General features: G+C 36.2%; 1 protein-coding gene across 2 annotated transcripts in view; it reads right to left on the minus strand.

The window, feature by feature from the left end:
* Positions 1–1,435: 1,435 nt before the first annotated feature.
* mettl22 (methyltransferase like 22) overlaps positions 1,436–13,116 on the minus strand; it is a 98,341-nt gene continuing 86,660 nt past the window's right edge. For both annotated transcript variants that reach the window (XM_031892520.1, NM_001127130.1), the window contains 3 exon segments: positions 10,870–10,972; positions 4,869–5,037; positions 1,436–3,903 (listed from right to left, as the gene is read on the minus strand). In XM_031892520.1, the coding sequence (XP_031748380.1) occupies positions 3,868–3,903; positions 4,869–5,037; positions 10,870–10,972 (308 nt within the window). In that variant the 3' untranslated portion in view covers positions 1,436–3,867.

Raw genomic sequence — 13,116 nt, forward strand, 5'->3', positions numbered from 1 at the left:
TGTCACTTAGCTGCCCAGACTATTTGTCCAAATCAAGGATGCAACAGCCTGGTTAGAATTAATTGTCCTGCATAGTTTTGTGTTACCAGCAAACATTAATACATTTCTTATGATCCCGCCACTCAAGCTATTAATGAATAAAGTTAATAAAGCTAGACCCGATACAGAACCCTCTAGCACCCCATTAACAACCCTTATCTGTACCCAATTCTAAAATTAGTTTTCTATCCATGTACAAACAGCATTACAAATACCAACAGATCAAACATCTATGAGATCAATAAATTCCTGGTAAACTTTGTATTATCACATACTTCCTGTAGTATTGAGCTAATAACAGTGGCCTAATTGGACAAACAGTTTTTGTTAGGTTCCACCCTAAAGATATTCTTCCTTTTTTACACTTTTTGGCCTGAGCATTTTGGCATTTGTCCCTAGCTCTAGCCATTCTTTGTGGCCCTAATATTCTGCCTCCTTGTATCTTGTTATTGTATTATTTCAGACCTTTGTCTGCTTTAGTTGTTTGATTTGTACATTGCCTTTCTATTTTGGCCTCTGCCTACAGGACTTTTTCTACCCTGACTCTAGTTTTATGGATCAATTATTAAATAGTAGGTGTTTCCCTATTTGAATAAAAATATCTGGGTAAGAATAATCTAATCCTTGCTGTTAGAAGTATTGCAGAAAAGGATTTTGAGAATGTCTAAGAAGCACAACATACTCACAGCATGGGAAATCCCATAATGCAGAGTTAACTTTCAATGCTGATTAGTAGGGGATCAAGTAAGTAAGCAATCACACCTGCCCAAAGTAATACAGACTGGCTTTAGGGTATGACTCTACCAAAATAAGTAAGTCCTTACAATAACATATCATTTTAGCCACAATTTTTGTCTGCCTGTAACTCCCCTCTAGATGCCAACATTTTATTAATGACATTGACCTCTCATCCCCCAGCACAACATAATAATGTTGGAGAATTAAATGCTATATGTATTATGCCCTTGTAATCATATATAGGAGGGGGGGGGGGCTAGTAAGACTGAAATAAAATAAATAAACTTTGTTTTAGTCAGATATAAATGATAAAGTTTTGCTGCCTGCTGCAGTATTTTAACACCAGAGCTGTATATTCTAAGGCATATAGCACTAAAAGAATTAATGGGCTCTACTTTTCCAGGTTTCTATTTGATCTCTGCTGTGCTGCTTATTTACTGGCAACACACAGACAGAGGATAGATTGGAAAGGTATTTAAAATAAACATTTGAATTTTGAGGAATAATATCTTCATGGCTGTAAATTTACCTACTGTAAATATATATACTAAGTTCAGTTCACGCCTCCTGCCTTTGTCTGGTAATGCATCCTCCAAGGCACCTCTAAAATCTTATTTGTGATAGGGGCACTGGCCAATAAAAAAAACCTGAAGAGAAGTAATAGTCAACTGCATTTATTAAAAACCATCAAAACCAAAGATCCTTCACTGCAAACATTTTAACAGAAGTAAAAACAGCAAAATACACTTTTAAATGTATAGTTTAAGTTTGCATGAAATTCAAGTCACGATTATATAGCAATATTTTTTCAGCAATGTTGAGATACACATTTATTGCTCTTTAGGTGATTATCAGTGTACCAATATAATAACAATGTTGTTTAGCTTTGCACAACAATAATAGCACCTCCAATAATTTAATCTATAAATGTTGTTTCTGGACACAGTATAAGATTACACAAGAATAAATAAGAACAAAATGAAAAGCAAAATACAACCATCACACTACATACCTTTCTAAATCAAGGTGCGCTCTCACTGCAAACATTAAACCAGATGCATATAGTTTAAAGTCTATGTTTTTAACCTGTATTATTTTTTGCTTACTTAAATTGCTTTTACATTGTTCTGTATCCTTGAGCCATCAGTTCCCCCTTGTTTATAAGCCTGCAGATCTTCTAGTAAGGACATACTACACTTTCCAACTTTCTTGAAAAAAACAGGGGTTAAACATCTAAGCACAGCTGCTGGTAAAAAAAACAAACAAACAAAAAACAACAAAAAACAAATGTGTTTCTATCATCCTGCCAGCTGGTAACTAGAAAGTTAGAACTTTCTGAATTTCATTCACACAGGGAAACTAAAATGTAACATTGGCAGTGCTGGCATTATACAAAGCAGGAAGCCAAAACATTTGGTTTCCCTTCCCATTGTTGCACATAGGTATTTATTGCCTGCTGTGTATGGAAACAAAATGTGTTAGCAAGGCTGCCAGCAGGGGGTGTGAATGTATACAGAATAAACCAGATGCTTCAGATGGCCCAGGGATCAGGTATTTAACAGAACAGAAAATACATTATTATATTGGGTAGTAGAACAGCACTTAAAACAGATTTTTATTAATAAGAAGAATAAAAAAATTACCAGAAGACCTCTCTTGCATAAAAAAACACTGCTGAGAATTGGATTTGAGCTGCATGGATGGGTAGTTTTAATACAGTTTCTGTGAAAATGATCCTACTGAATGCTTCAATATCTTTAGGACAGACTGGAGAGAGATAATTTTGACAAAGCCTGATACCTGCCATTTATTATTGATCCCTTCATTTCTAATCCACGATCACTACCAGGATCAATAATGGCACAAGTAAAACAAGAGCAGGACAAATATTGATTCAGAGCCAAAAATATATTTGTGTATGACAGATAATCCTACTTCATCTCTTCTCCAACTCTGTAAAGTGTTATGGAGGTTAACTTTCTTCATCAGCACAAACCAATCAGCAGTAATCATTCCTAATTTACATATGCTGGGTTAAATCTGGCTGATCTGAAGATTTGGTCTCCTGGACCAATGACCAGACCACAATAGGACTCTCAACCAAGGGTATTTTTCACCTAGCCCACCACCTAGCCACTATGCTTATACTTTACTGTAGGTATGTGTTCTTTTTTGTGATTGTAGTGGTAGTTTTGCACCACACATACTGCTTTGAACTTTGGCAATAAGCTCCTGTCTTGACCTCTTCTTACTGCAAAATATTTTCCACATTGCAGATAGGTCACATACTTTATGGTAAATTTCAGTATGCTTTGACATTGGCCTGTAGGTGTTAAATTAAGTAACTATGTAAAAGAAGAATGTTATGCAAAGTTTTTAAGTTGGTCTTGAGTTGGACCATGTAGTATGGTGGTGGGTCTGGTGGCAACAACATTCTGTCCAGGCATCTAGTTAGAATAGAAGACTGGATGGTGCAAGACAAGACAGACATTTTGTAACAGAATCTATTTAAGACTCCTAAAACTGAATCTTCAGAAATATAATCTTCCAGCAGAACAATTAGCCCAAACACAAGGCCAAAGTAACACTATCTGAAGGACAAAAAAAGATAAATGTCCTGCAATCGTCCAGTTAAAAGCCACTCACAATCCAGCTGAAAATCTGTGGCACAATTTGAGTAGTCATCTGAATAAAACAAATACTTTAACATAAATTGATGGATATGGGTTCATAGAGTTTGTTTGATTTTGAAATTATGATTATGAAAGTCATTGCTGGTGACATACATACAATAGGACAGGCAGGGGAGAGCCCAGCACTGGGGTCCACAGGTCTCTAGATGCACTGCAACTAAAAGGATAAAGTTGTGCATTCTGTTTTTAGTTCAGTATCAAAAGTATAAAGCTTTTTTGTGTTTTGCGATACTGGGTCAGTTGCTCTGTGATACTGAGTCTGTTACTTAACAAATCAGGTTTTAACTCTAGCTTAGTGCAATATGACAGAGTTTAGCCAGATTTCCTTTGTTTGGCAATCACTGTCCACCTTTTAATACTGTAGGTTTTTAATTTTTAGACTATATTTCATTTTCATTCAAGTGAGTGATACTGCAGTAATTTCCCACAGTTCCTGTTGAAGAAGAATAAAAGAGATTAGGCATATTACTCAGGGGGACAGCAAACAAGAAACTGTAAAGGTTTGGGTAAGACACTGTAATTATCAACTGAACAGTCTAGTGTAATGAAACTTAGGTAGCAGTCAGAAAGAGAAGAGAATGATGGACATATATCCTTGGCAATTTAAAAATGCAGCATTAGAAGTTTTTATTTTTTTGGCATAATTTGCTATGGTTGATAAACAGGGTCTAGTGCCATCCCGAATTCTTGCATAAATATATAGGGTTAAAAAAAACTATACCCCCAGAATGAATACTTAACCACGAGATATCGCCAAACTGGAATATATATATCAGTAAATATTGCCCTTTTACATCCTTTCCCTTGATCCACCATATAGTGATGGGCTGTGAGCTCCCTCGGGAAGGGATGTCTGTAACAGGAAGTAGTGTGGAAGCAAAAGGCAGAACTCTATCCATTAATTGATTGATGGGGCCTAGCATGTATGTGTGCCTTGGAATTCTATCTTTGAAGTGAACATATGCAAAAATGCATGCAGATTTTGAAACCTTAGGTTGTCTCGTAAAATATACAAGCAAGAACCACTGCAAATATGCAAATGAATATGTAATTCCCTTGCAGTGAAAGGGTTAAATAAGGTATTATATTCCTGTGTACGCTTGCTTCATGCTGGTATTCTTGTTTTTCTTTTAGACATGGGGGCAATACTAATCCCGCAAATACTGTGCACTACATAACCTAAGAGGCCAAGTTGTGCACATGAGTCTGTTAACTGTAACAATATATATTTAATAATTGTGCTAAAGAAAAAGATATATAAATTTGCAGAGTTCAAAAATATTTCTTTTGCCTCTTGAAAAAGATACAAATGTTGAAATTCATGAATAGATAATGCAATGTGGTAACTGCGGACATTTTACGTTGCACTGTAATCTTAGGTAGAGCCTAAAAACTTACCAAGTGCTCTATTCTTTCATAATTAAAAGACTGAGGAAATGTAGGCTTGATCTTTTTTGCAGTCCATTTTAGTTTACCATCACTGATATTTTCAAATTTTTCTAAACAGCGTCGGAAATGATTGTAGGCATCACATGTAATGTCCATGTGTCTTATTGTAAAATTAAACCTAAAATTTCAAAAAGGAAATGCATGAATGTGGGAAATGCATTAACATGGTCCAAAAATCATACAGAGTATTGCAGTAAGACAAATCTATATGTTTATTGTCTGTGGCTCCAAATGTTTACGCTTTCTTTTTTTTTTTTTTTTTTTTTTTGCAATCTATCAAAAGCAGCAAATGGATAACAATTGTGTTAACAATTGGATAAAGGGGACATTTTAACAGTGCGGAAGTTTGGGGCAGCTTTTGTTTAACTTTTATTAAACAACACATTTTAACTTGGACAAAAAAGCTATTTAAAAACACTTTTATGCAATATCAAATTTTCTACTACGTATTAAACTTCAACTTCTACTCCTTCACAGAAGCAGAGGCCATTTAGGTCCCTTCCCCACATATTTATTCTCTCTCTACTACTTTTACTTGTGATTGGTAACATCTCTCCTTATTTAAGTCATCTATGTTACTTTCCATTCTGGAATTCAAAGACCTGTGCCTAGGATGCTAAATGAGGGTCAGTGAGCAGAAATGCAAAAACATGGGTTGCATTGTTTTTGTATTTTCCACCTTGATCTGCAATTAATAAATGAGCCATACTGACTCCTTACAACCTTCTACTTATCGCTGGAATTCAGTGACTGAATCCCTCCATAAGGAACTCTCACACAAAATTAAATCCTACGTCTCAGAGCACTAGTATGCTATCTGATTCTGTCTTGGTACTTACAGACAAGTGCCCCATCCATGATGAATGGTGGTACTTTTTGCTATCCTATTTATGTCTTTAAGCTACCCACCAATAATATTATAACCTCTATAGGGCAATGACATTCTTCCTCCTGTGTCCTTTATATGTGGCACTTAATTTTTGTAAATATATAGGATTTATTTTTTATATATTTTTTCATTGCAATTTTTAATTATCTGTACCTTTTTAAGGGCCCATTTATCAAAGTGTGAAAAAGGTGACCCAATAAACTACTCATATAGCACATTATAAACAAATGCAATTACTCAGTCAAACAAATCAAGCAGGTTAACTTGAGAGGTAACACATCTTTTAGATACTGTGAATTAGAGCTTAGTTTAGGACAACCTGATTAGAGTTAAAAAGCTCTATAAAATTCTTTTATGTCCTATAAAGAACCTGTGCAGGCAAATACAAATCAAAATTTGCAGAATTTGCAAGATTCTAATAGAGGGGAATGTAATAAAAAGGGTAAAGTTCGCTAGGATTCCATAGCATCCAATGGACAGTCTGCATTTAGTGGCTAAGTTAAGCTTTGATCTAGTCCCTCAGCTGATCAAAGAGACTGAAATATTAATGGTACAGCTAGAAGCTTGGAATGACCTAATGCAAGAAAAAAAAACACTTTTCAGGAGACAGATACTTCTGTCATCTGTGCAGTGAGGAAACTGAAGACAACTGAGGCAAAAATATTGTATATGTGCTACATCATAAAAATCTGATATAAACCTAAAGTTACACATGCATAATTTTGTAACCAGTACATATAAGTAATAACTGCGTAACCAGTACGTATAAATAATAATGCTCTTTAAAAGCCATCTTTAAACAATCTATCACACAATGCAAAATGATGGGGTAATTCAAGGTTGAAGAGTAATGGCATATAATAGTTTTGGAAAGTGATTTTTTTTTAATTGTTTAACTGACTAGCTGCTCATCAGCTAAAAGGCAATTATTATCCTTGAATTGTGTGGAAGCAGTCTAACATCTTAATATGAATACAAATATTTTTGCATGTATTTTTACAGTACAAAAAAAGAAAACTAATCACTAATAAAATAAAAAAATGTAAAAAACACAATATTGTGCCTGCCCCTTGTGCAGTGCAAAACACAGTGTGCCTTTTATGGCTGCATCTACGATGGTACAGCTGGCTTAAGCACAAAGTAAAGTGCTATGAGCCCTAAGCAAGGTAATCCTGAGCTCAATCCCTGCCTTAAAGGAGAAGGAAAGGCTAAGTCACTTGGGGGTGCCAAAATGTTAGGCACCCCCAAGTGACTTAGATCGCTTACCTTCTACCCCGGGCTGGTGCCCCTGTATGGAGAGAACAGCACCAGCCCGGGGTAGCAGCGATCGCTTCCTCCTTCCTCTTTCGTTGCGCGCGCATGCGCAGTAGAGTGAAAAGCCGAACTTTAACAGAGAAGTCGGCTTTCTCACTCTACTGCGCATGCGCCCGACTCGGAGTCCAGGGGAAAGGGAGGCGGAAGGAGGAAGCGAATCACCCCAGGTGCCCCGGGCTGGTGCGGTTTTCTCCTAATAGGGGCACCAGCCCGGGGTACGAGGTAAGCAATTCATGTCACTTGGGGGTGCTTAACATTTTAGCAGCCCAAGTGACTTAGCCTTTCCTTCCCCTTTAAACATGCTTCTTCTGGTACCCACTAAATGAAGTGAGAAGTCAACATATTTATGTCAATGGACCATTTCATACACCATCCCTAACATGGCAGGCACAAGTTGTCGTTTTCACTTTGACCCTTCTGCCCCTTTAATAGTTACATAGTTAGTTACATAGGGTTGAAAAAAGACCAGAGTCCATCAAGTTCAACCCTTCCAAGTAAACCCAGCACATACAACCTATACACTCACAAACATAAACTATATATACAAACATTTATACTGACTGTAGATATTAGCATCACAATAGCCTGGGATACTATGCTTGTTTAAGAACCCATCCAGGCCCCTCTTAAAGGCATTAACAGAATCTGCCATTACAACATCACTAGAAAGGGGATTCCATAACCTCACTGCCCTCACCGTGAAAAACCCCCTACGTTGCTTCAGCTCCGCTCCTCTAATCTAAAGGGGTGGCCTCTGGTGCTTTGATCGTTTTTATGGGAAAAAAAGAACACCCCCTATCTGCCTATAATCCCCTCTAATGTACTTGTACAGAGTAATCATGTCCCCTTGCAAGTGCCTCTTTTCCAGAGAAAACAACCCCAACCTCGACAGTCTAACCTCGTAACTTAAATCTTCCATCCCTGTTACTAGTTTAGTTGCACGTCTCTGCACTCTCTCCAGCTCATTAATATCCTTCTTAAGGACTGGAGCCCAAAACTGCACCGCATGCTCAAGGTGAGGCCTTACCAGGGACCTATAAAGAGGCAAAATTATGTTTTCATCCCTTGAGTCAATGCCATTTTTTATACAAGACAGCACTTTATTTGCTTTAGTAGCCACAGAAGGACACTGTCTGGAATTAGACAACTTGTTATCTACAAAAACCCCCAGATCCTTCTCCATTAAGGATACCCCCAACACACTACCATTCAGTAGAAAGTTTGCATTTATATTATTTCTACCAAAGTGCATAACTTTGCACTTGTCAACATTGAACCTCATTTTCCAGTTTGCTGCCCAGTTTTCCAATGTTGTGGTTTTTCAAGTGTTGTTGCTCTGCAAAGCGGCAGCATCCTGCATGGAACTTATAGTTTTGCCCAATTTAGTGTCATCAGCAAAAATAGAAACAGTGCTCTCTATGCCCACCTTCAGGTCATTAATAAACAATAGCTCTTCATCTATCAATTTTATCTGATTTAATAGAATCAGTGCATATATTAGGGGTAAGGGTGTTAGGGTTCCTGACTGCCGACTCTAAATGTGGTAATCCGTGGGAGCCCTCCTGCCAGGACAAAGACGTATATACGGGAACAAGAAGGACACAACCATAATGGAAGTTCAAACTTGTTCAGTTTATTCTTACGTGATCATAGCTTTTATACCCTTTGTGTACGTGCAGATACAAAGGAATCATTATAAAAAATAGAGTAGGACGGCTAATGCGGGACATAAATTTTACATAGGACACGATGAGTAGAAGAGGCGTTAGTACATAGATAAGGTAAAATTGTTTTTGAAGGCTTATATTTCGTAAGGTGCAAACTGTGCAAGGGCACTATTTGTGAAAAACAACTATTATGGGATGTTCAAGCCTTGCTGTTTGCTGTTACAAAATAGAGATACATTTCTAAAATGGAGTATGATATGCTAAGCATCAAAGTGTATCAAAGTATCAAAATACATGCATATATGAATATATGATTATATGAATATGAGAATATAGGGTATTATGTCAAACCTCACAATCGGGTACTCAACATCACTCAGACTTGCATTTGAATAATGCAGGAGGGTGTGCATCTAGCATGGTGCAAGATTAATAACTTCTTATAACTGAGGGGCATATATATTGAAATGAGAGTTTTTAACTTAATACATAAAAACTCAGCCATGTTCTATTCATTCCTATGGGTTTTGTGTGTATTTATCAAATGGTGAGTTCTAACTTTCTTCCATTATAAATACTCTTCTAAAAATCCCATAGGAATGAATAGAAAGTGGGTGAAGTTTTCTGTAGTGAGATCTAATCTCACATTTTGATAAACTTGCCCCTTAGAGTTACACATATTGGGCCTAATTCATATGAATGAGAACTTTATTTTTATTGATTACATTTGGGGAGAAAAAACTTTTCTCCCAATTCAGCTGCAGTTTTTTCTCATTGAATTGCTTCTGGCCCATTATATATTACATATACATATATAGGTTTAGGGTACAATGTGTATGGATATAATAAGGAAATCCATAACAGGTTATCTTTGATTCCATGGCTCGTATTTTATATGTCTTTGTCAAAGCATGTAGTTCAGCAGTTTACACTAATCTGAGCAAATAGTATGTGCAGCTTTATAAAGCTTTTAAACAGAATGTTAACTCATCAATCTATGTAGGCATGCAGAGTAATATTTCTAACTACTATTTGTGTGAATCCTTTTGCACTTCCAGTCGCTCCAGTTGTTCATTTATACAGAGATTAGTTATTGGTCAAAGAGGGACCACTTACAGAGTGGCCATTACTAAGTCCCATGGTGCCAACAATTTAATTACATTTCTTTTTTTTATCGTTGAATTAAATTTTATTTCTTGTTAAATATATCACCAGGTTGTTAAGAATCCTTACTTTAACATAGCAGAGGTTAGTTCTAGGCTATAATTGTGGTGCACTGACAAGATTTTGACCCTTAGACGGCAGATAACATATCAAATTCTGGACAAAGATATTCTTACTCTCCTGGGAAACACTCCAAAAAAGTCCACACAGAAACTAGTAAACCAGGTACTTTCTGCTGCTCATATCTCTATTGCAGCTAAGTGGAAGTCACATGCCATGCCCTCTGCTTTGGAATTGAAACAAAGGGTCATTGGTATCATACAGTTTGAATACAGTCTGGCCAATATACAAAATAAAATACCACAATTTCTTAAAATATGGTCTTTTTGGGAACTTTTCTCAAACCCAAGTTAATGCAGTCTATTTCTTTTCTCTGGTTTTTCCCATCTGCCTTTCCCCCATCCACTCCATGGTCTCCCTTCTTCCCTTGTTTTTTTTTCACCCCTTGTGTACAGTGTAACGCATGTTCGATGATGCCTCCTGTGGTGGACTCCAAAGTGAGTCGGACTATATCACTGCAAACAATAGATAACTGTATATGCTGTTTTATATCATCTCAACTTTGCTGTTTGTTTCTTTTATGATAAAATAAAAATAAGTTACAAAAAAATAAACAATTGTGGTACACTGGAATCTGTGTGTCCTGCACACAATAAATGATTATGAAATTGGTTCTAAACACCTTGTGTTTAAAAATATTAATTATAATATTGCTACTAGCACATTTGAACAGATGATACATGTTAAGTAACTAAAAAATGAATGTAAAGTTTCACTTGATTATCATATATTATAATAATCTAACAATACAGTACATGCTTCATAATAACTTCCATAATACATGCATATAAATTACCTTTTTTCTGTTGATATATATATAGTGCATGGATTTCTTGAACTGTGCGAAATTCGATAAAGTGTCTTGAACAGTGCATCTGTTATGTCATCATCATAAATAACTGGCAAAGGGAAAAAGAAGTGTGAGCAGAGCTATATACATATATATAATCTGAAGCTCTAGTTTGTAGTTTTCAGCTGTAGCTCCAAGAATTCTTTAAAGAAACTGTAACACTAAATTTGTTAAAGTAAAAAATCTATTCTACCGTGCTCCAATAATTGCTCTATCCTGCACAAAGCTTATTATTTTCAATGCTTTATTAAAAAATACAGTCCTAGAAACTCTGCTCTTCCGGTCTTCAAATAAGCTGGTAGGGCAATATTAGCTCTGTACAATCCAACATGTCATGCTCCACATAATCTCCTAGCCTGACTCCTTCCAAAATTGGAAGTCAATTGTTGCCCCTGTATACAATATTTTTTAGTTTGTTGCAAGAGAGGGGTGTGTGGACAGCATTACTTTAGAGTTAGTTAGTGCAGCTCTTACAGAAATTAATTACACAGGAGAACTAACACTGAAGTAACACTGCCCACATGCCCCCTCTCTTGCAACCTAAACTGCAGGAATTTAGCCGAAGATGGAGAACTATTAAAAAGTAGCTAAAAAATCCTCCATACAGCAGCAACAATTGACTTCTGTTTTTGGCAGAAGGCTAGGACGCGACGCGAAGCATCACATCTGGCTGTGTATGCGGCAGATTTGCAGTTCACTGTGACTCCAAGCTCGTACAGCTTGATAGTTATGGTACAAAAATGACTGCTTTTTAATATATGATCAGCATGACAATACAGCCATATACTGGCAAAGACATAAATATAATCAGTTTAAAATTGTGTAATGTTTCTGAAAAAATCAAGTTGCTCACCATTACTGTCACCTACTCCGCAAGTGTTGGTGTGGGGACAGCCATTTAAGTTAAATTGGGCTAAAAGGCACATGATTTCATGGCAGAAAACAGATAATATGTGTAGAATAATATGGTTTGATAAATGAATATTAAATGCCATTCTTGGCTCTCTACATGACTATATAATGATTTTTTTTTTTTCATTTTCTGTCAATAAATACTTCATTTGTAATTGCTGGATTAACAGATATAAACTGTAAATGTAATAAAAATAACTTTATGACAATGCTAGTCATTTTGACTTTAAGTACTCAAAGGATATAACCACAGGAGTCAGCTTTAAGCTGAAATATGGTACTTTGTTATAGTAATGACATGGTTTTAACAGTAACGCATTTATATGTTCATTACGGGACAGCATTTACATCTCAAGGTCAGACGCACATCCTGTACAGTAAGTGATTTGTGCTACAGAAAGTGCAAATTAATTGTAATTCACTGTACAATTCAATGTACAGAAGGGCACTAGGCATGATGTGCATGTGGATAGCATTTTCATTTTATTAAAAATAAAGTTTTTAGGAAAACATGGATAATATTTTGGTATAAAATACAGGAAAGGAGATCTAGTTAAAAGAAAAGGAAAGCTACAATGGGGTAACAGTAAAGCAACTGCAATCAGTCGGGGGTGTCTAACATTTGGGTGGTCTCCTTTAAAACCCATCACCAAAGTGAGGTTTGGCTGTAAAGGGAGTGTGCTCATGGTTGAGGATGTTGCAGTTTGGCATGGTGAGGAAACACAAAGGTGGACAGTCTGAAAGTAAAGGTTACCTAATTTGTCTATACATTATAGAAATACACATTCTTTCTACAATTGTAGTCCTTATAGTCTCCTGTTAACTACTCCATCTGTCACCAAATGCATGCTGGGGTTTGTAGTTTGCTGAAAATTGAACAGGCTTAGGTTGAAGGTTTTGTGATGGCCCTCAGCTATTATGGGTATGAGGCGACATATTTGTTTAGATTTAAAATAAAGCTAGGCTATTTTTACAAGCATATTTAATAGCTCTTACAGTAATGTCTAGACTTTGTACAAAGAGAGGAAAATCACAGCATATAGGTAGTTATTGTCAAGATCTAAATGAGAGTGCAAACATTATACTGTATATTGCATCTATGCCATTACATAAAAACAAATGCATTCTCAAATGCTACTATTCAGTGATTCAGTGATTTATGATGGGGCATATTGAAATGAAAAATTGCTGAAATAAAGCCAACACTGTTTCTATCTGTCATTGGTTGTGATTAGGTTGGCTAAGCAAACGCTGCTATCAAAAAGGTGAACATGGTGCTTA

Source organism: Xenopus tropicalis, chromosome 9 (assembly GCF_000004195.4).
Source record: "Xenopus tropicalis strain Nigerian chromosome 9, UCB_Xtro_10.0, whole genome shotgun sequence".
NCBI lineage: Eukaryota > Metazoa > Chordata > Amphibia > Anura > Pipidae > Xenopus > Xenopus tropicalis.